At 41.1% G+C, this 23,600-nt stretch overlaps 1 protein-coding gene across 14 annotated transcripts in view; it reads left to right on the top strand.

The window, feature by feature from the left end:
* The first annotated feature begins 1,036 nt into the window (after window positions 1–1,036).
* The window catches only part of USP45 (ubiquitin specific peptidase 45), a 60,303-nt gene continuing 37,739 nt past the window's right edge, over window positions 1,037–23,600 (top strand). For 3 of the 14 annotated variants that reach the window (XR_003557668.2, XR_008733008.1, XM_055714974.1), the window contains exons 1-8: window positions 1,600–3,237; window positions 4,728–4,817; window positions 6,833–6,890; window positions 9,509–9,618; window positions 11,742–11,911; window positions 13,511–13,614; window positions 14,117–14,217; window positions 23,443–23,588. Coding sequence is in view for 12 of the 14 variants with exons in the window: in XM_055714974.1 (XP_055570949.1) it covers window positions 9,519–9,618; window positions 11,742–11,911; window positions 13,511–13,614; window positions 14,117–14,217; window positions 23,443–23,588 (621 nt within the window). In the remaining 2 variants the exon portion in view is untranslated. Of the gene's footprint in view, window positions 1,170–1,553; window positions 1,573–1,597; window positions 3,238–4,043; window positions 4,215–4,727; window positions 4,818–6,832; window positions 6,891–9,508; window positions 9,619–11,741; window positions 11,912–13,510; window positions 13,615–14,116; window positions 14,218–23,442; window positions 23,589–23,600 lie in introns of those variants that run through there. The other 11 variants (XM_055714973.1, XM_027797256.2, XM_055714964.1 and 8 more) reach the window with 9 other exon arrangements.

A 23,600-nucleotide genomic window follows, 5' to 3' on the forward strand; every position in this document is an offset into this window, starting at 1 on the left:
TTCACCCCTTCACATACAGACCCCACAAACATGGTGTTCACAACCCGTGTCTGGGCTCCTCTGTTACATAGTCTGCAGCCTGCCTGCCGATCTTTGTGCTCGGTTGTCACCACTGTCACTGAAGTGCCTAAAGAATTCTTCCTACCTAAATCAAATCCTGCTTAATCTGACAACCTCTTTCAACAATACCCTTCCTGACATCTTGCCTTTGCTTGGTCCAATGACTTCTACGTGCTTCTCTAACCATTCTTTCAGTCTGCTTGTCAGCAGATCCACTACAGGTTCTCCATCCTTGGTTTTTGAGGGGCAACACAGCAAACATCTCCTTTTTGCTCTATGGTTTACCACTGGATAAGCTTATTCCAATAAAACCATCTCTCAATCCTTAATTCAGATTTGCCTTCTGTCCAAATAAAGCCTCCCTTGCTGTTTAGCCACATGTTGAGTTTAATCTCCATCCCAGTTTCCACTAGCTCCTCATCCCTTTCACACTGGACCCCCTCTACTCTGCCAGTCCCTCGGCTGGGACAAGCACCTTTGGCTCTGACCTCCCTCCAGTCACTCCCCAGTGGCTGCCCTGAAACCCCAGGCAGGGCCCAGACCCCTGTGCACAGCCTCTAGGTACGACCATCCGCACCCCTGCGCACAGACGAGCCTGCTGGCCTGCTCCCCTCGCCCACAAACCTACTGCGGTGTCCCCAGGTCTTTCAGCCAAACTCTGATGCGGAGGTGACCCCGTCACGTCCCCCTCCCTCCGCACCCCCTGCCCTTCTCTGCACTGAGTCCCCAGGGCGCCCCGCAGGCGGACCCGCCGCCACCTGTCGCCCCTCGGCGGGCCACGGCAAGCTCCCGCCCCGCCGCCCTTCCTACCGGGAAGACGCATTTCATCCCCGACCCGGCACCACCCCCCGGTGCCACCCGCCCTCCACGCTACCTGCCCCCGGCCGCCCCCCCCTTGCCAGCTCCTACGGCGCCGGGGACAGCCCGCCCGGCCGCCCGGGGCCTGCGGGGAGCCGTCCGGGCTGAGGCTGAGGCTGGGGCGGGGAGCGGCGCGGCGGGGCCGGGGGCGGGCCGCGCCGGGCGGAGCGGAGCGGAGCGGGACTGGCTAAGGCCCAGCTTCCTCTGCCGCTTCCTGCCGCCGCGCTCGCCTGCCTGCCGCCGGTCGCGCCGTGAGTGCGGGGCGCTCGGGGCGGGGAGGGGGGAGGCCGCCGGCACAGGCCGCGGGGCGCCGTGTCCGCGGCGGGCTCCCCCTGCGGAGCCCGGGGGGCCGTGGAGCCTCGGCGCTGACGCGCGCGGCCGAGGCCGGCGTGCCGGGCCGGGCCGGGCCGATCTGCCCCGCCATGACGGGGGCCGGGCCCGCGGCCTGTGGAGCCGCGTCCCGGGGAGCGCAGCGCAGGTGCAGCCGGGCGGGGCGCGGGGAGGGGGCGCGACACTTGTGCCCGGCGGGGGGGGTGGGGTGTTTCTGCCTCGCCGTGTCCCCGGGCCGGGAGGGCCGCCCCCGCCGCTTCCCGGCGCTCCTCCCGCGACGTTCCGCACCGGTGGCCGAGCGCAGCCCGCGGGGACGCGGAGTGGGTAGGTGCCGGCCGGCCGCTTTCGGTCTAAAATAGGTTGGCCCTACCGTAACACGAGGGCAGCAGCACCGGGCTCTCGCCGTGACCCGCAGTTTCTCTGTCTATTAAGTCAGAGAGGGTCGGTAGCGTCGCCTTTGGTGGGGTTTAAACATAAGCTCTGATCACTTTGCATTAGGCAAGTTAGCAGGTGAACGCTGTTATGAAACGGTCTTGCTGCTCTGTGTCATGAGGCTGGCGTGGTTATTTTTGCCCCGCTCTGACAGCGTGGCATATGCTGGCCTGGTGATGCCACTGCCGGCCTGCTGCCACTGCTGCGTGGCCGCGTGAAGGCAGGCTGTGGGCTCCCCGTGCCAAGTGTTGCAGCAGGCGGTTCGTGTGGCTGCAGCGCTGGCACTCTGCTACCTGAACTTTTGTTTTCTGTGAATGCAGACTGGTATGTTCCTGGTGGTTAGACGACAGCCTGGTGACAGTCCTCTTGATTAATCAGAGAGGTGGTATCTTAGACCCCTGTCTGCAACTCTGCATATTGTATTTGAGTTAATGTTTTGATTCTCTGATTCCTGGATTGTCGTTCCACCTTTTGCTGTTGATGGTATTTTGCTTTAGGACTTCATCCAGCTCTTGCTATAGGTATGTTGCTACTTGTGCAGTTAAACAGAATGCGCAAGACAGCAAATTGAACACAGATACCGAAGAGTAAAGTAAGACATCAAGAACATAGAAGCAGATGGCAATAACTCCAGGTGGCGCACTGTATTCTTGTTGGTCATCTTTAGCTACAAGTATTTCCCAATTCCATTAAATAATCCTCTCATACTAGCATATATAGCAAGGTTGTGTTTAAAGGATTCTTTCCACTCTCATTTTCTAGCTTTTCAAATGGAAGCATAGTAGTGGAACGAACATGTGCCAGATTGGTAGCAGAGTATGCCTTTGTGAAATCGCTCTGCAGTTTGCTACGGTTGTAAATATTTTGTCAGCTTTCTTCATGAAATATTGAAGAACTGGTGCTCTGTAGTTTTGTTTCTGCGACGTTCACAGAAATGCAGCTAGTGTCTCATGGGTTCTGCTGTAAGCATCAATCGTAGATCAAGGACAAGTTGTTCCACTTTAGATGTATCACCAAAGCAAACTGGGGCAGTTTGTATGGAGGAAGAAAATGGAATGAAATGTTTTGTTCTGGGTGGCAAGACTTTGACTTTCAGAGAGCTCAGACTAGTCTTCTGTAGCCCTTGATGGTTTCATTTGTTCTGCCCCATTAATTAGCTGACTCCCACAACACCCTTCCAGAGGAGATGGGATGTTAAGTGCAGCCGTTGCCTTCCTTCATCTGTACCAACTTGGCCCTTTAGGCAGGGATGCAAGGTGAGTCTTAGCGTAACGTATTATCTTGTGTGGGCCTGCTGTCTCACATGCTGTGCTGCAACCACAGTTCCTTTTTTTTTTTTTAGATTTGACACAATCAGTATTTCTCTGAAGTTCATCCTTTGCTCATGTTGCCCTTTATGTGGTCTTACGACAACTGGACCACTTTTTTCCAAGTTTTTGTCCACATGGTTATCCTGCCAAGATACTGTGAGTTCACTGGTTACTCTCCAGCTGTTCCAGTTGTTACACCCTCAGATTTTCTGTGGCGATGGCACTGTTGTATTGGTGTTCATATCATGTGAGTGCATAGTCTGTCAGCTCTGCCATCTGACTGCGTTTTCACTTGTGGGCCAACATCATTAGTTACAAGCCACAGCTCTTTTTATGGTGCTTATGTGTTTGGCTTTTTGAAGCATGGATTTGTAAGAAAATCCATGTTAATTTTTCCCTCTTGGTCTATTCATATTATTTTTAATTATATTTAAGGTGGAATAGAGAACATAAGCAAAAGTTGTTTGCTGTATGAGGTTGGGTATTGATGGGTATCCCTGATAATTTTCCGTAAGACCTTTGCTGTAAGATATTAGCAAAAATATGTCATCAAAATGCTGTTCCTTTTACCCACTCAGTCCTTTAATTTACTTTAGTCATGAGCCCAGTTACAGGGTCTTTTCATTCTTGTTTCTGGACACATCTGGTTTCTGTTCATCCTTAGAAGTAATTTTTCTGTGGCAAATGGGTTTCAGTAGGAAATCTGAAAACATGAATGCTGACAGGCCATATTTAGCATGGGTGGCTGGATGGAAGTATTAATTAAAGTGAGAAATGCTATGGGATTTTTACTGTCACTTGAAAAGTTGTATCTAGTGGTCTGAGGGCTCCGTCTCATCTTTGCGCAGAAAGTACATCAGTGTCTCACCCTTTTAGGACTGTAATATAATGTCAAGATTGGCGTTTGAGCTCCAGTGACGGTGTAGGATGTGTGATGTGCCTTTGGGCTAGGAAATCTTGGAGATGACACTTTCAGAATTTCAGATGACATTTTCCAGAGGAAGAAGTGTTGCTGCCACTACCAGTCAGCAGTTCTGGTCCTTTTACTGCTCTAGCAGGCAGCATGGGCTTGTTTGCCGCAAAGGTTTCGGTGGCTGTCAAGAGTGCTGAGCCTCCTGGCCCTCTGATGGGTGACACTGCCCGGTTGCTACACTGTGATGGATGCAGTTCTTGCTCTGATTGGGTGACATTTGATCTAGCGGCGAGCCAGCCAAAATGCCACAGGTAACGCTCGGAACAGACATCCAAAATATATTAAGTTGTAGCTTATATCAAAACATGTAGCAATTCTGCAGAGGATCTGGCATTACTGACCTGTGCAAGACTCTTCTTTCTGTACTCTTACAGTTTCATGGAAGCTCATAAAGACCCTTCATGGATGTGCTAATGGAGCATCTTGGCCTTTGCATTTAATCTGCACATCAGTGCTGTTCCTCAGCCCCTTGCTTTGGTGCTAGGCTGCTGTTGACAGCTGGACAGTTCTGTTAAATTAGTTGAAAGTGATAATTTTTCACTGTATTTAGTGCATGCTGTGACTTTTCAGTGTGATGCAGGGTTTTTTTTGCATTAGCAACATAAAATGGTATCATTTTAACTTGAACATAGGACTACAAATGGTGAGACAGCTGGAATTTAGAGTACTTCAGATGAATTGAGGGACTGAGGTTAATGTATTTGCCCCAGCTTCTTTGAATTCAGGTTCTCACTGATAAGTAATTAACAATATTATTTTCACAGTTAATGGGAGGTCCTACTGGGAGAGTCTTACCCGTATCCAAAATAGTGCCTGGAGACTACCTGTAGATTCACTTGACTATATTTCATGAGGTAAGGATGCTTACATGAGCTGGTGGTTATTACACCAATTTTTTCTTGTTTGCATTCTAGCAAAGCAACTGTAATCCTCCTAGTTAATCAAGAATCAGGAAAAATGTTGTGATAAGTATTACACAGATAAGAAAAAATACGTGGCATTTGCCTGAAAGAGCTGGCACCCTAGTTACAAGAGAAGGGCAAAAGTGGGTCTTGACAGATGGATACAGTGATGTGGTAGTAGCACAGCAGGTTATTTCTCTAATGTACTGATGATCTGGTTTGGGTTTCTAATAAGCATTGTAGCGAAGGCATCATGAGAAAACTCACTAAGGTGGCACATTTCAAAATTTAGCAAGTGAGCTGCACACATTGTAGGAGGAAGGACTGAGCCTCTAAGGAAGGAGTGCAAGATGATAAGATGGGGATAGGTTTTGGGGAGTCCAGACAGTGAAGATATAGCTTGCTTCTCCACCTCTCTTGCATAAAAATGCTGTGAAGAGGAATGACCTCTTTGGGGTTTTTTTGTGTGATGTGTTCCCCCCCCCAAAGAAAAGTGAATTCTAGTTCACACTAGCCTTGTATCTTTTATTGGTCCTAGCTCTATGGAGTTCCAGTAAAATAGAAATTTTTTAAAAATACCAATTATGTATTTTGGGAGCTACACCCATCTATTTTTAGTTTCTAAATATATACTTTATGAAGAGGGTGCATTTCTAAATATAGAAATATTAATGCTGTTAAATATAGACTGTTTCAGGTATACCTTACATTTAAAATAGTCTAGGCATAACTTAGATTTAACTTAAAAAATTTAGTGTGTTGATTTCTGGCATTTTGTCAAATTTGAAGCTTTTAAAATTAGGTAGGCAGATCATTCTGCTGCTTTTGAAGTGATTTGTTCTTTCTAGAAAGATTGAAGTGAGCAGTTATGAGGAGCTTTTGATCTTAATCAGCTTTTTGTAGGTAAACTGGCATTAGGAGTCTTAAGAAGCGAAAAAGTAAATAGAATAACAAGTGATGATGATTACACTTCAAACTCTTGTATGCTGAGGTCAGAGAATCTGAACATGTTTTGCAAGGACTAGTTCTTATTTTTGTATGAAATGATTGTTTAAAAAGAAGAGATTTAGCTCCTTATATTTTTATTTTTTTCCCTATGAAACTGTGTAATTTCTACTTGAAGATTTTTACTGTGTGCCAAATGGAGATCAGGGTGGAGCTAACATACCTACTGAACTCAGCTTTTTCTACCACAAAAATCAGGGTTTTTTTGTCAGATTCATTAGTCAAGTATTTGCACTGTGACTTGATTTTGTGTCTACAAAATGAAAAATTTCCCATTTAATTTGGTTTTCCATCACAAAAAGAAACTTCAAAGCAAGGATTCATGGAGACTGCTTTCTGCATAGGGAAAGAGAGAGCGTCACTCTGCAGTTGATGGCTGTAGTGACAAATTACTCACTGAACACATTCAAAAATTAGGAGAATGGGTTGGAAAGAGGCAAACCATGGGAATATTGCCATGGTTTTTAATCTCAAGTGTATTGAGTTCATTTTGTGCAAATAGTTTGTTTCTCCTCTGCCTGCTTGTTCTGAATGGCTTGTGCCCTATGGTCAACAGGAAGGTTCCTATTGATTTTCTCTCTTGCTTTTTTCTTAGCTGTATTTCATTCTTTCTTGGGTCTGTGTTTCTTCAGGGTTTTCATTCCAGTAAAATCTCAATCTTTTATTTCCCATAAACTGAAATATTTCTGAGAAGTAATTTCTGAAACACCTTAGATTTCTTCCTTGTTTATCTCAATTAAATATAATGATCCAATTCCTGGCATAAATGTTTCGATTTGAAATGTTGATCATGTTTTAAACTGTTATATGAGATCTTTTATTTGTAGTGTTTTCTGTGTCTGAATATATGGGAAAAATGCAGATAGTACTGCATATATACTGTGCTGCTTGCATTGTAGATGCATACAGAGTAGCTCATTGCTCTTACTCTTTGATCCCACTTCCATGCTTTTCAAAATCAGGCACAAACCCTGTCTGGTTAGGTCCTTGATACGCTGAGGCTTTTCCAAGAGCTCACAGGTCAGTAAACATTGTCTGATGGATGCCTGTCTGTGTGTGTTCATGAGAACTGATCAGTCTAATGGTCCATGTTACCTTTTGTTTTGGCTGCTCTTACTGAAATAAGACTCAAAAGTCTCTGTGTTGCTTGGTGGGTTCCCAAACCTGCAGTGTGAATGCCTGCTTCTCATCCCAGTCTTCATTTCAAATGCCATGTCAGTTATGTTGGGCTAGAAACACCATTTTTCAGTTGTTGCGGGTATCAGATGACACTGTCTTTTCCACGTGTCCTGAAGGACCTGAGAGAGTGGATTCAGTGGTGGGCTGTGTGTGCCCCGATCTGGATTGTATCACCTGGCCTGTGGGCCACAGGATTTCACAGGTGGTAAAGACTTCCTTGTATTTCAGCTGGTCAGGCCCATAATTGTTCTTCCATGAAGTTACCCAAGATCTTAAAATGTACTGATACAAACGTGACTTTCATTGGGGTGAAATCTGTGGTTTGGACAGTCTTACATAATCTGTCCAAAGAGATAAAAATTCTTGTGCTGAAATGAACTCGTAGATTGTTTATGTCAATGTTGAATAACCTAAACACAACTACATTCCTTTAGGGAGGATGTTTTTGCTGTCTTTGCTATTGACTCTTTACATAATTTAGTTAAAAATCATGGGTTTTCTACAGAAGATGTATCAGCCTTACTATTTGATGAATGTCTTGATGAATCTTGTGCTCAGTTAAGCGGCACTGTGGCAAGCAGTGATAGGTAGTTTCACATGAAGCTTGGGTATATATGATAAGGTGCCAAGGCAGAAATGCACAGTTGAAGTTGTTTGGGTCTGAAGCACCTTGTCATGTTCTAGGGATGCCATAATGCAGGGATGTTGATGTCAAGGCGTGCTAACATTTGTTGAATATAAATAGTCAAGAGCTGGAATATTCAGATCTTACTGTATGAACATGACTTTGAACCTACAAAATCAGCAAAGCTGAATTCAGTGGCATTCACTTACATGTCTGAACATTTGAAGCTTTATACTCTTAAGTGCAGGAAATTTTGAAATCTGTGACTTAAGAACATAATGTTATTTAATATAGTGTAACCTGATTGCTATGTAAATGTACCATTCTGAAAAAAATGGAAGTGCATTTTGAAAGGTTGAGGAGATATGAAGCCATTGATGCAATGAAGCCATTGATGCAATGAAGCAGAGTAAAGGTTTCTTTCATACTATATAGAAATTTGACTTGTCCAAAGTAAATCTGTAATTGATACGTTCATGCAGAAAACCTCCAGCACTAACAGTGTGTGGCAGATGTAGAGATGTCTGTCCAGATATGTAGGAACCTGGAACTGGAGTTCGGAGGTATGGATTACCTGCTTCACTTCAGTGAAGGCTGTTCAGATACCAGTGATGGTGGTGCTCCAGTATTGATATTGACGACTGTTCTGCTGATCAGCTTAATGGATAAGAAAGGAGAGGAAATACAGAGTTCAATATAGAGGTCAATTTCCATGTCTCTCAGAGCTTCAGTAACACAAAGGTCTAAATGCATATGCAGAGAGGATTTAAAAACTTAGACAAACAGTCTAAACTTTGGCAAACTTATCTCTTCGATCTGCAGCAAGAATGTATCTTTTGCTGTTCTGAAATGTTGGACATTTTAGAGGTTTCCTATACATAAATGTGGATTCACAGTTGAAAACATCTGGTACTGGTAGCTCAGGCAACATTATTAAGCTGTTTGTGGTACACAACAAGATGTTATTTTTTTTCCTGAACAGAGTAGCTCACAGGGTTGCAATGTATGAATATTTGACTATCTTACATTCACGTGCTTCGTATGTGAAAACATTTTCTTTTTAATCAAGCACATTGTTAAAAGACAACCTGTAAACTAAACCTCAAAAGCTCTTTGTGTGATGCACAGCTATACTCCTTCAGTGAATTTGCATTTGGATGAAATCTCTGAGGATTTTTTTTTTTAAAGTTTAGTGGCAAATATTTATCCTTTGATTCTGTTCCTCATAGGACTCCTTGATTAGTGACCCAAATTTCCTATGAGAAACTTCATCCGTATGGATTCTCTGATGTTTAATAGAAGGGTCAGCTTGCATGCCAGTCTGTTCTCACTCATAAGAGAGGGCACTTTCATGAGATCATGAGATTTGGAAGACTTATTTTATTGAAGCGTTTGGAAATTGCTCAAAAGCTTTTGGGGAATGTGCAAGGGTAAGTGGTGACTAAAACCTTTCATAAGGGAGATATGTTAAGGAGGAAAAGCTTTTATTTTGATGAAGTTTTTCTGGTAAGGTATGGCTGGAGCTCTGGAGTATGTTACAAAGAAAATCTCAATATCTCAAATATTTTAACACCCCTACGTGGGAGTGTGTGTCCCCTGTAGCTACAGGTATACTACATATTATGAATTGTAACTAATTGATGTTGCAGCATTCCTAAGAGTTTATGCCTGACACATTCATGTTCCTTGTTACACAGGAACTGACATTAGTCAAAGCCTAAAACTGTGTTGGTGAGATTTGAATGTGTGATTTGATCTTGTGCTTTTAAGAGTTCAAACTGACTACATTTGATGAAGCATTTAGACAATAAAGCAACCTGTTTCTCTTTCCTAGTGAGTAACAGATGCGGGTGAAAGATCCATCAAGAGCCAACCCCGAGAAACCAAAGCGAAGCAAAAGGCCTAACAGGCCACAGGATGAGGACTCTTCAGACGATATTTCAGGTAAATACTTTAGGCGATGTCTAGCCCTGAGGTTGAGGGCTAACGACTTCCTTGATGACTGATGAAAACCACAAATCAGTGGTACCATGAAATACTTTCCTTGTTTGAATTTGTAACAGAAATATCCCCAGTCAAGTGTTTATGACATGATTGGTTGTTACACTATGTGACTGCCCTGAAGGGCTGGGCAGTTGGTTGATCTTCGATGACAACCTCTTCAGAGCAGGAGAATGGTCCTTGCCTGTGTGTGGAAGGTCAGACATGTAGCAGGAGGCTGCTTGGCTGAGTGGGAAGCTTCCAGCTGAGCTCAGAGGCAAAACGAAATGGCAGAGGGTGGGTGCAGGTTTGGGCTGCTCTTGCAGGGCCCCTGAGTGTGCAAGGATGGGATAAAGTAAGCCAGCCTCAGTTAGAACTGAATCTGATGAGGGGTGTGAAGAGTAAGATGGGCTTGTATGGATATTGTGACAGTAAAATGAAGGCTAAGCTAAGTGCAGACCTGCTGCTTGAGGTGGCAGGGGACCTGGGGACACAGGACAGGGGAAAAGGCTGAGGACTCAATCCTTTGCCTCTGCTTCCACATGTAAGCCCTGCACTCGGTCCTCCCTGGTCCCTGAGCCTAATGGCAGACTGGGGGATTTAAGCATTGTCCAGAGTAGAAGACTGAGAGCTGATAAGCAAGTAGCATGTGCACAAGTCCATAGGACCAGATGGGATGCATCTGAAGATACTGAGTGAGCTAGGTGATGTCATTGTGAGACTACACTCTGTCATCTTCATGACAACAAATGGAGGAGAGCAACTGATACGCTGGAGGCTAGGTCTGCTATTCAGAGTGACCTAGATGGGCTGGAGGAGTGAGCTGGCAGGAGCTTCTCAAGAGTTCAGTAATGGCAAGTGGAGAGTTTGGCATCTGGGCCAAAATAACTGTGTGCAATTACAGGGTGGGAATCAATGGCTTGAAAGCAGCTTTGCAGAAAAGGTCCTGGTGGTCCTAGTGCACATGCTGAATAAAAGTGTGGCTTGTGCCTACTGTATGCTGGACTGCATTAACTAGTGCACAGGGTGAGGTACGTGATTCTTTCCGTCTTTTCAGCACTTGTGAGGCTTCATCTGGAGTACTGTGTTCAGTTGTGGGCTCCCTGTTGCAAGAAAGACATTGACTTGTCGGAGTGAGTCCAACAGCAGGTCACCACCTCCATGTTGTTAAGGAGATTGAGAACATGATGCATGAAGAGGGGCTGAAGGGAATGGATTTTCTTTAGCCAAAGGAGTGAGAGTATGGTTTCCTTCTTTGACTGCCCGATAGGTGGTTATAGAGAAGGCAGAGCCAGACTCTTCCAGGAGGTCCACAATGAAAGGACTAAAGGCAACAGACAAAAGTTAGGGCAAGGAAAATTTGGCTAGGTGTGAGGAAATTTACTTTATTTTCACCCTGAGCATGGTCAGACAGAAAGCTGATTTTCTAGTGAGTTGGTGAAACCTCTGTCCTTGGAGATATTCAATACTCAGCTGAACAAAGCCATCCCATCAGCAACCAGAACTAAATTTATATTTGGCCCAGTTTTGAATGAGGATTTGGACAAGATTGCCTTCAGAGGTTCCTTCAAACATAGGTTATTCTGTGCTATTATAGTGGAATTTATGTGAAAAATACGACAAAGAAGAAAGCTCATTGATATTCGTGTTCAGAATGGGCAGTTGTAGTAGGGGTGCATGGGTATTTGAAAATCTTTATGGATTGAAAAGGAGGTCAGCTGCCTGTAACGTTATAGGCAAAAATAGACTTACGTAGTATTTTACTGTGACAAAAAAAACAAACCAAAAAACCAAGGAAATTAATTTTGTAAAAAAGTAATCTTTGTACTTTTGTACAAAGTAGTTTATCTGTTTTTAAGAAGTAGTGTTTATTGACTTGAAAAGGATTTTCATTATAGAAAGACTGAAATAGATCCTTCGTAAAATTCAGTATATAGGGAGCAGCTAGCTGATTTTTTGTATTTTAGTTCTTTGCTATTTTTTCCTATTGCTGAATTCATTGAAGACTCTGCTTTTAGTGTACAGGTGCTCCCTTTCATGGGTATTATTTTTAATGTATGAAAGTGAGTATGTGTTGTTTTCTCTAGGCTTAACCTGCCAGCATGTGAGCCAAGCAGTGGATGTGCACCATGTGAAGAGAGCGGTAGCTCAGAGTGTCTGGTCAATATGCGCAGAATGTCTGAAGGAGAGGCGGATGAGTGATGGTGAGCCCGTGGCACCTTCAGACATATGGCTGTGTCTCAAATGTGGCTCTCAGGTGAGCATATACTGTACATTTACAGAGGTGGATCAGCCCTGATTTTCTAAAAGATATCACTGGTGTGTATCCTTCTCTGTTTGGTATCCCATTACCTTCAGTGAACAGTGTGACAGAGTGCTTAGTTGTGAGAGTTTATGCTTCAGCTTCTTCAGTGGAGTGGGATGTGGCTTTACATCTCGTTTTTGGTTAGTTTTATGTGTGATGGTGTGGTTTGGCATCGCAAGTAGCAAGTGAAGGTCCTGCCTTTTCTCTGTTCATCGGCATGCTCTTACCACTTACAGAGAATTGGCTTCAGGAACTGTGTGGTTGCAAATGCATCCATTCACCTGGCTCATCTGGCAGAGGATTCTGCAAATGCAAATTAATGAAAAAACAAATAAGTATATTGCAGAATCAACTTGTACTGTGGACGCTCAATTGCTAGATTTGATTGAAACCAGGGAGAAAGGACTGGGCTGGAGTGAGAGTGCTGCTTTTTGTGGCAGCTAGCCATTAGATTGGATCAGTTGTGATGTCAAATTGTGGCCTCAGAGTTTAAGATGACACAGGTGCTGACCCCAAGGGCTTGCACAGGTTTCTACCCTGTGAGTGAAGTAAAGCCTGATACAGAAGAAATCAAGTTACAGGCAGTGTTACACTTTATTCAGCTAGTAGTTGCCTAAACAAAGCATTTCACAATTTTGTTAGACTTTCAGTAGGTTTTAGTGTAGTAAGGACAGAAGCAAACTCCTACAAGTGTTATCTGAACAGATTTAATTTTGGAAAAAAACATGCTATTTGCAGGCTTCAGAAGATAGTTAAATAGATCTGAGGAGGACTCTCATGTCTTGTCTCTGAAAATTTATAGATAAGGAGGGCTTTTAAAACAAGTTAACTCTGTGTGCTTTTTCATGTTTTTGCTGTTAATAGCCTCCAAAGCTCATGCCTCATTTAGAGGCCAGTCCTGAATCTTCTAAGTCCCACTGTGTAGATACTGAAAAAATAGCAAATACTTTCTCTTGAAGTTGGTGTGCATAAATGGTGTGTTCTGAGTAGCTTTTTAGTACAAAACAATTTATGTACCTTTTGTGTTTGCTGTCTGGAAAGCATTTGGAAGTCTGGAGCAGTGGGTGTTACCTGTGCTGTCCTTTCCTTGATATTTTGTGGACCAAATATTCTACATATTCATTTCATTCACATCTTTTTAGAGAATTCTAACTTCTGTGAATGGCATAATTTTCTATTGATACCTATTCAATACTTATTCAAAAGCTAGGAATTGTTTCTGTTAAGTTAAACCAATAATTTTCTATACTTTTAACTGATTTTTTCCAAGTAGAAAAGATGAGATTTTGGTTTTGTGTTGTCATGGATTTTCCTTTATTAGTAAAAAGAAAATTTGTTCATTTAAAAAAAAAAGTTATTTGATATCTTTGTCACACTGGATTATAAAGAATGTTAAACCCTCTCAATCCTTGAGAATGCTAAATGAGTATTTAGGGCAATATAGCTTTACGTCTGATTTTGAAAAGTGAATCTTTTGTAGTTTATTTACTAATAATACACTCTTTTCATGCTTCCCTTTTTTCCCCTTTGTGTTGATGTGTCTGTTTTTAGGGATGTAGTAAAAACTCAGAAGGCCAACATTCTCTGAAACACTTCCAAACAGCACGCACAGAACCCCATTGCATTGTTATCAACCTCAGCACATGGATCATATGGTAAGAATGAGTGCGCAGGTGTTTGTGTATGCTTGTATATAAGGACTACTCATATCTTAAAGCAGTGTCCTCTCATGATAAAGAACGATTCTGAGAGATAAAATGAATACTTTATAGAGAGGAAGGGCAGGCTTTTTGGAGAGAAAATTACTTTGTCCTTAGGACTCTCACAGGGGTCACAGATCAGTCCTAGGCTAGAAGTTTGAGTCCATTGTGCTCTGTGGAGAGTTGGCTGGAGCTTGTCCTTCCTGCTTGTTTCTGTATGATTATTTGCAGGACTATAGACTGAGATTTTTTAAGTCTCTAAGTATCACAGTGAATTGAGACTGATTTATCGAAGAGCATATATGAGATGAGAGAATTCAATTTTATTCCTCTTTTTAGTATGAAAAATTGAAACCTAGAGCTTAAGTAATTTGTACAAGGTTGTTTGAGAGGTTTGTTAGAGCTGGGAGGTGCATCCAGATATCCTGAATTCTAGTTCATTTCTTCTTTTGTTTAGGTGTTATGAATGTGATGAAGAGCTGTCAACACATTGCAACAAAAAGGTTTTGGCTCAGATAGTTGACTTTCTTCAAAAACATGGTTCCAGGGCTGAACCAAGTAAGTTTACACAAATAGTTTTATCTGGAGACATCTGTAATGTACTGTCTAAAAACAAACATTTCAGGTTTTGAGTCATGTTAAACATAAAATTGAAAAATTATGTATGGTGTGAGTATAATGCAATTTGTAATTGCACAATTACTTGGGCAAGTAATGTCTATCAAAACATAATGTCATTTCTTTTCTATAGTATGATTACATTTTAAAAATATTTTGGGCATTGTAGGACAGTTTCTTCAAATTTTGTCTTTAATGAAGAAAGTTTATTTTACAGAAGACGTTACCTTACATAAGATGCCATAGAAATTAATGCACAAAAGCTATATAGAAGCATAAGTAAATTGAATTTTCCTCAGATGGATGTGTCACACTTTACATTTTTCTGATTTAAATTTGTTTTCCACAGTAGTGAGATTTAAGTGGATTTTCTAGTTCTCTGTTGTTGGATGTAATGCTTTCTGTTAATTTATGTTACTGGGTTTTAATTGGTAGTATGCACATTTCTATTAATAGAAAATATTATTAAGTTATTTTCTTATGTTAGGAGCCTACTATATCTTCTCAATGTATGTAATAGTAGATAGAACTTGGTAACTGTGGCCCTCAGCTGTCTACTCGTGATAATGTTGATGATATTCATCCTTGCTGTAACACACTCGGCAGCATTTCTGGCTTGTGACTTAGAGAGTGCATTGGATTCCAGATTTTCTTGACAAAACACAGTTTAGGGTAAACTTCTAGAACAATTGGTTGCAGTTTTTAGCAGAGATAATCAACTACTTAGAGGTAAGTATGGAGAAGCATTGCCTTACTTGAATTAGACGTGGTATTCCTCAAGCTGCATGTGCATAAATTGGTTTTAAGAGGTGTTACATATTTTTTGAGGGGAAAAAAATGAAGGGTCGCTCGGAAATACAAGTTGTATGTTAAACTATTTAATTGTAATAAATTGGTAAATTGCTTCTTTTTGCTTAGAGTAATGAAAATACAGTATGTCATTCATTTCACTTTTGTTCACAGCTCACATTTATGTGTAGTAAATGGGTGTTGCAGCTTGCTTGTAGATGAAAATGCTGTAGTGTTTGTTTCAGTTAATTTAATGGAAACAATTTCATTCTGTTTGTGTATTGCTGGATAAGACTTTGCTATGACTCTGTGCTTCATAGTTTAGATTCTTAATTTGTGACATTTAAAAATATCTGGTTTTCAGAGTATAGCACTTACAAGTTTTCTGTGAAATATCTTAAATTAAGCAACTGAAATTCCAAACTAACTCAGGAAAAGTAAGCTTAAATTAGGCGCAGGATTTTTTAAAAATCAGATGTTTATAGCAGAGCAGGGCAGAATACACTGCTGCTGTGTATGTTTTTGTGTTTCATTTTGATTCTCTGTTTTGAAAATGCATATATGTCCTTTTAGTATTCACCTGATAAAGACTGGAAACTCTTTTCTATAACTGGAAACAAAATTGTACTGTTGAGGGCATGAACATTTTTTCTTCCCCCTCCCCCCCTTTTTTTTTCCTATTTTGTTTAAACCTGTTTTCCCTTCAGTTTCTGAAAACAGGTGTTGAAATGAAAAACTAGCTAGCTTCAGTTTGTGGTTGCACATTTTGTGGCAGCAGTGCACTGATTTGGCCCTGCTTGCTTTGGTGCCCTGGAAAAGGAGGTTCATGGCAGTGATGTAAAAGGTGGTTGGGTGCCAGTGGTGATGTCAGGTGAGCAGTGTTGTGGGCAGTGTGAGGGTCCTCCTGCAAAGCGGTGGGACGTGCAGGACAGTTTTACATTGATGACAGACTGAGGAGTCTGCTTTCCCAGCGTCTGGGACCGCGTGTTACCAGTCTGCGTGGTTATGCTTCTTCCTTCAAGTTCATGCATGTGCTTGGTTTTGAGTGTGTGGACAGTTGCGCTAGTGTCCTTCAAAGCTAGAGAAGTCATGCACAAGCCTTGCAGGGTGGCCGCCTCAGCAGCGAGAGGTCTGAGCGTACGGAGGTTGCTTCTGCAGGGCAGTCGTGTCTCCTGCTCCTTGCTGGGCAAGGGCTGAGGCTCATGTGCAAGCTTCACGCAAAAAGTGTGTGCATGTACTTCTGGTAATGTTTTAAAGGTGGAAGTCTGTGACCCTGTTCATGTGGCAGAGTATGGCTGCGCTGAGTGGTTTGGCTGCCGTTCTTTGAGAGCTCTGGGAACGTTGGCCCAAAGATAATTTGTTGGGTTTTCTTAAGTGGCAAGGAAAAAAGGAAAAAGCTGTTTGGCATGGTCTGTTGCTTTGGGCCAGGCTTCTCGCTGGAAGAGGCTGGGAAACAGCTGTGTGTTGATAAATAAGTGGTGTGAGAGGGAGTTCCCAACCAGAGTTGGCATTCCTCTTTCACTTTGATAAATGTAACTGCAGTGTCTTTTCTGTTTTATGTCAAATACTTGGGCTCACACACTTGCTGCTTCCCCTAAAGGAATGTAACTTAAGTAGGATTTTTTTCTTTTCTTTAAATTAGACTGCCTTTAAGGTTTTTAAAGTTTTTTAAAAAAATAAAATCAAAATGTAATTCATGCTGTTGTCCAGAACACAAAGGACATGAAGTCTAACAGTGAAAATCATCTCTACTATTGATAACCTAGGTTTTGAGTTTTAAAGTACAGCATTTTATTTCATGTTACAATGATATTTTCAATGTAACTGTCATCCTTTAAGTTATTAGTTGGTTTCGAATTTTTAAAAAATATTTTGTATATTCAGTATATACTTATTTTATTTATATGCATATATAAATATTATATATAAGAAGTATAAATAAGTATATACATATCATATTTATATTTTAAATATAAAATAATTTTAAATAAATGAAAATAACTTGTGAGAAACAATTAGTGTAAAACTGACAATTAATACTTTGTATTTCTCACTTAAAAATTTTCTTGTGCTTTTTTCCCTTTGCTTTTCTGTTTCTTTCTAAAAAAGCAGCCAAAGTGAAGATGCGTAGTTTTCATATCAGAATGTGGCACTGTAGCAACAATTCATCCTATGTCTGGATCTCTTTCTATTGTAACAACTGGTTGGCATGGTGCATCATTAAAATTCAAATAGCATTGTGTAGAAATTTCTGCAGAAATGCATTATGAGCATGGATATAAGTTAGCAGATGAGGGCTGCTAGGGTTTTTTAAGTTCTTGAAAGTGCAGGAGTCATTTAAAGATAAAATAATCAGTTTAAACATGGAAGGGAGGGTTATATAGATTTCCTAATTAATGCATCTTGGAAAATAAACAAAAGCAAAATGCTTGTCATTTGGTACTAATGTGGTGGAATAGTGTGGCAGCAGGATCCCTGCTTTTCACTCGGTCTCTTATAAAGATTCAAGTTCACTTCAGCTGTAAAAATGTGCAAATTACATTACTACTACATGACTGACTTTTGTAATTACATTAAGCGATTGAGATAAATCCCAGTGCTGGGTTCCCAAAAGAATGCTTGCAGCTGTGTGATTTTCGCATCTGATCCTATGGTTTGTTGTACCCAGCAATGCCTGCTTTTTTTTTTTTTTCTTCTTTTCCTTTTTTTTTTTTTTTTTTAAGAGGCGTCTGTGTGGTTAAGAGGTCATGTTGGGCACAAGATGGAAGAATAAAGCAAGATTGCTTTCTAGGGTATACCACCCAGAAATTTGCTTTGTGAAAAAGGTTAGCAGGCCATGATGATTTTCACAGAAAGGCAGGTGCAGTATTGTCTGTGTGGCACACTTGTGAACTTCACATGGACATAATGCACATGTAGTACACAGAAACCATGCTGAGACATTGCGATCTGCATGTCTGCTCATTTTCTGGAGAAAATAAATTGTTTTGCAGTCTTAAATGTGAATATTACACGTATTTTCCTTTATAAAATCCAAATTAGATATTGGTGGAGACATAAGATTGCATACTTAATTATTTTTTATAGAGCAGTTAAATTGGTTTGTGTGGCAATAGAATGGGAAGGAAGAATATTTATTCTCAGATTTTGTAGTTAAATTTATTGTTGGGAAGGTCAAGCAGGGGAATTGCTAGTAAGTTCAGCTGCCCAGATTTGCCAGTTAGAAACTTGATTTCTTTTTTAATGGACATAATTGATGTAAAATAGAGACTAAAAGATATGTAATTATACAGTACAAGTAATAGGTGTTAACTTGTATGGAAAAACAAATAGTATGATGAATAACTTTTCAGATTTGCATTTGTCTGTGGATATTAGCAGTTGACAAAAGATCACACTGTAAAAATGAATTGTGTTCTTTCATAACTGATTTTTCACTAAGTGTAGTTTGGAGCTTGAAATCATATCAGTCCCTTCTGTCTACTTAAAAGAAAATTAACTCGCAAAACAAAGCAGAGTGTGTTGATTCTCCAGATCTGAGATACACTTCAGAAAAAAGACATTTTTTTTGTTGGTTATAAATTTTCTTTCAAGTTTACTTACTTGTTAGGGGCTGCTGTTAATTATACATGTTGCAAAGAAATGAAAAGTGAATCATTGGCAAAAAATTTTTTAGACATTCTATCCTTTTTATCCATGAATTCTTCTCTTTCCTGTCCGCATACTTACTTCCTTGTGAAGTGTAGCGTAAGTCATCTGAGTGATGAGAATTGAAACTGGTGCTGGAATAGCTTGCTCTTTCACACTGTGCAGACATGTTTTTTTGGTTTATAATGTTCTGGCAGAATCAGAGAAATAAAATTGCAGTTTGTAGTCTTTTAATTTGGTGGGATTGTAACACTGCAAGAGAAATAGGGATTTTAAAACATAAAGCTAGTGACCATTTCAGAAGAGAACTGTGTTGTTTTTCTAAGAGGTAGATTCTTATTGTCATACAGTGTTGTAAAAAAATAAAAACTTTGTAAATAAAAAAGGAGTGCCAGACAATTTAGTAGCATTTCATAATACAGCATGATGAGAACTTGGTAAAAGAAAGGCAATCTATTAACCTTGCTTTTACTGGGAAGACCTTCAGCTGAATTACCAGAGTTGTGTTCAATGTAAAAGCCTTGACCTTAGAATAAAAGTACATGTTCTGGAACCCTCATTTTTAATTAAAAAAAAAAAAGTTGCATTGAAAAGATGAGCAAAAATGCTTCCTCCCCTGTCTGAAATAAAAATTGGTTGTAATTTATCTTTTTGCTTGCATACCATCTGCACCCCCCCGGCACAGCTCAGTTTCAGCAAGGGTGGTACAGAAGTCCATGTGCACTGCAAATGTTTGAAATACTGGCAAAACAATTTGATAGGGAACCTGTGGTAAGTTTTCTGAACGTCTTTTACAAGTGGATGTGTCAGCACCATGTGTGTTTGTACACCTGGTACAGTGACTTGCTCTGATTCATGGACTGTATCATGTCTATGTTAACATTTGGCTTAGGAATCTCAATCATATACCTATCAGGCTGGTGCTGTGCAGCTGTGGGACAAAGTGATGTTCCCTGCCTCCAGAGAGCTTACAAGACAAGACTACAGGTGAGCAGAAGTAGGTAAAAAAATATGCTGAAGAGTGGCAAGAAAAGGGTGCATTGCAGGCAAGAGCTGTAGTGGAGGACCAGTCTCTGACTACTGTCCTCTCCTGTGAGTCTGGTGGAGAGGGGGTTTTCTGGCATGGAGGAGAGAGCAGAGTGATGTTGGGAAGCTTTGCCGAGCATGAAGGCTGTGCCTATGTGCAAATGCAGCTGTCAGAGAGCTTAAGGAGGGAGCAGTGGAGGTGGATGTCGTGGTGGGACCAGAGGCAGGCACTGACCTGGTGCCTAGGAAGAGGTGGTTAGTAGGGTGTGATGAGCTGGATGGAGAGCTGGACAGTGGGTCTTGCAGAGTGCACCAGCATGTTGTCTCTGCAGCCAGATACACTTTGTCAAGGGAAAAGAAGGTTGTGGTGATCGAGGCACAGCTTGGGTGAGAGTTTTCCCTGTGTGACTGGATTAGAAAGGCCACCTCTACAACAGAACTGCAGGAGTCTGAAGAGGCAGAGTCTGAATGGGTGAGCCCCAAAACAAGTTGCAGTCAGATGTGCTGTCCCCAGTGTGGAGGGACAGGCCTACTTGGGGCTGATACCAGTAGTGCCTGAGAAGGGCAGAGAGGTTGAGGGTCACCATATCAATGCTTTAAAAGAGGTAATGGTGAGCTATGGATAGAAACTGATCTATGACTTTAATTACTTTTATGCTTTTCACCCACCTTGCTGTCATTAACATTAACAAGGTCCTTTGTAACTGGTATTACTGCATGCAGACAGATGGCTTGGACTACTTGTTATCTCCTGTTTGGTCAAGAGCTGAAGGCCCTTGTGGGCAGCAGCAGATGACAGTCATTTCAGTGGAATCCTTCTGCTGGGGTCCTTGTTGTGTCTATACTGGCTTAAAAGTCACTTTTTGTATCCAAAAGCCCAGCTATTAAAATCTTGCAGGTTGCAAGATTAAGTCGGCGAGAGTCCATGAAACAGTGCAAATTCACTTTAAAAAATTACATATTAGCCTTTTGATTACTAACATGCTTGCAGCCTTGGGTTAATCTTGCAGAAGGACCCTCCGGTCCCAATCTGTAGAAGTATTAGCTATTGCAGTCATTACCAGCATCTTCTAATAAGACTGACCAACTCTTCACATGTCAACTAAACATTCAGCTTCAGGCCTGTCTGTCATTTATCACAGAGCTGGGGACACTGAGCAGCGTTAAATTAAAACTGCTGTCCCTCCTGTAGCTCTGTATATGTCCTTAAAAAATATCTGCATGGAGTGAGTGAGGCAGCAGATAACGTTTGGAATGGCAAAACAATACTTTCCTGTGAAGACTTTCATGGATACAAAACACCTAGTAAAATGTCATGTGGATTGTATGCGTAAAATTATTAAAAAATCAAGAGGCAGTAATTAAAACTTCCTGAATGAAAGGAGGTTCCTAGACTTGAGTAACAGCATGCAAGCCTTTTTTTAATTTACTGCTACTTCTCCTTATCCTTCTGCTGATTTTCAGCTTTGTGGCAGTTGGATGTCTTGTTCTCATTTATTGTGTTTTATAATTGCATATTCATCCAGCTCTTATTGCAAAGCTGGATGCTTTGGCTTTGTTTTCCCTCCCTTAAATAATTTATATGTAAGGTTCAGCAAATGGAACCTCGCTACTTGTGTGAAGCTGCCATTTAACCATGAAGTGAAATGCTTTTATCGAGTTTGCCCTGCAGATATGGTCCGCTGTGGCAGTGCTGTCCATATTTGGTGGCTGTGCAAGGAGAGCCAGGTGGTGCTGTAAAGCATAGCACAGTGAAGCGTGGACAGATCTAGGTTTGACATTTGTCATCCTGTACTGCTAAAGGGAAGAGAAAAATCTGCTTTTCCATATGCTTATGCTTTAATTTTTGCCTGCAGTTTTGTCCAGATGGCCTTGTGAACATTGTTTACTTTAAGATGCTGTCCCAGATGTTTTTGAATGCCGATGGATAAATGCAACAACTGTGGTATACTAATACACAAATTATTTACACAATTTTGGCTTCCCCCCCCCCCCCTTTTTTTTTTTCCCCCCTCCTTTTTAACCATCTCTTCTCCACAGCACCACTCTGTGTGGCACACTTTTCTGAGGTGAAGAAGTCTCTATTTACATAATTAAATTTCTGAGAGTGAGCAGTGCCTTTGAGTTGCAGACAACTGAAGCTCCCTTTCTCCTGCTGCGGTTCATTTGGAGCTCTTGTGGGTGGGCAAGTCTCAGACACTGTAGCGTGCCCCTTGTAAGCCTGTCAATTAAAAGGTGTTGCTGCATGTAGCCCATAAAACAGTGATTGTTTCAGGGTGTGAGCAGCTCCCAAGCTGTTTGTCGTTTGTTGCATTCAAAACCACTTCGCTTTCTGAAGAAGAACTTGGTCTCTTACTTTGCCCTTGTACTGTCTTAATTTTCCACATGAGTGGAAAGGAGAGTATTTTAAAGCTGTGTAAGCAGTATTACTAAGAACATGTAAAAATGTTTTTAAACAGCAAAGCACCTTTAACTATGTTTTGACAAACTCGGATACAATTTGGAAAAATAATTATACCTTGATGGCACTACAGGGTGCAGACAGACTGCATCAAAGCTTGTTGCTAGATACAATAGATATTTTAATGACTTATTTTTTATTTAATTATATTTTTTCATCTTCTAAGCAAGAAGCTACCTAGGAGTGTACATAAAAGAACCTTTTGGCATGAGCGTTTCATTAATGTAAATAAGACTGTTAGCTATTTCTCAAGAACACTTTAATGAGACTTCAATGTGAAACTCATTAGAACAAATATATGAATTCATATGTCAAGGCAGAGATTGCAGCATCGCAGTTCTTGGCATCTATTAAGTCCATAACTCGTTTACATTGACATGCATTGTTAATCAATATTTAAGACACTGCAGATGTCAGTAGTGTTCATATTTAGTCCTGCAACCATGACAATATGAAAGTTGCTAGTAGAATTTGAGGCTAAATATTATTATCTCAAGTCTTCCCATTACCTCTAGGCTACAAGTTAATGACTGTCTAACTTTGCTGCCCCTTATCTATTTAAATAATAAGGGAAATAGGGAGATATGTGGATGTTATACTGGTAGCATATTCCATTGCAGTTTCATAAAATTTTTGTTGTTTGAAATTAAAACACTAGCATTGCATATATGTGGGTTGTGTTATCAATTCCTCAGGCTGTGACAAAGGGAGGTGGGTCAAGGAGCAAATGTGGTGTTAGGGAAAACTATTAACAGAAACTGTTGACTGGGTTGGATGAGGCAATTCAAACAGCACCGTAATTGAGAAAGACTTGCGGCACTCAGGTGGTAACTTTTGCTTATGTCTCATCAAATGCACCAAAAAGCAGTCCTTGTGTGGTGTTTCCAGTGTGTTGAACGACTGTATATCTTAACTGCCTGTTGTTAATAAACTAACAGAGCCTGTTTTACGTTATTTATTGCTTGGGTAATTGAAGAAGTTACAGTCTTATGGGACAGTGTGATTATTGTGGAAGGTTTGGTTGGGTATATGCACTTGTTGGGGGATATTTTTTCCCCAGGGGTTTAACTGCTGATGGTTTGTTTTGTTTTGTTTTGTTTAAAAGATTGCGTAAAGCAGCTTAGAGTACCATCAAAGTATCTTTCTGCATATGTTAAAAATGATAAATGTAACCCATGGAAGGACTTGATTGATTAAACTGTGTAATTATATAGTAATATTAATCTGTAGTTTAATTACAGGTTCATCAAAAATCATACGACTCCGTGAAGAAAACAGTGAAACAAGTGAAATACTGAAAGGAAAAAGTTCTGCTAATGGTGCATCAGTTCCAGTTAAAGGAATAAATAATTTAGGAAATACATGCTTTTTTAATGCTGTCATGCAGGTAAGATGGAAA

This window comes from Falco cherrug, chromosome 6, assembly GCF_023634085.1.
Source record: "Falco cherrug isolate bFalChe1 chromosome 6, bFalChe1.pri, whole genome shotgun sequence".
Classification (NCBI taxonomy): domain Eukaryota; kingdom Metazoa; phylum Chordata; class Aves; order Falconiformes; family Falconidae; genus Falco; species Falco cherrug.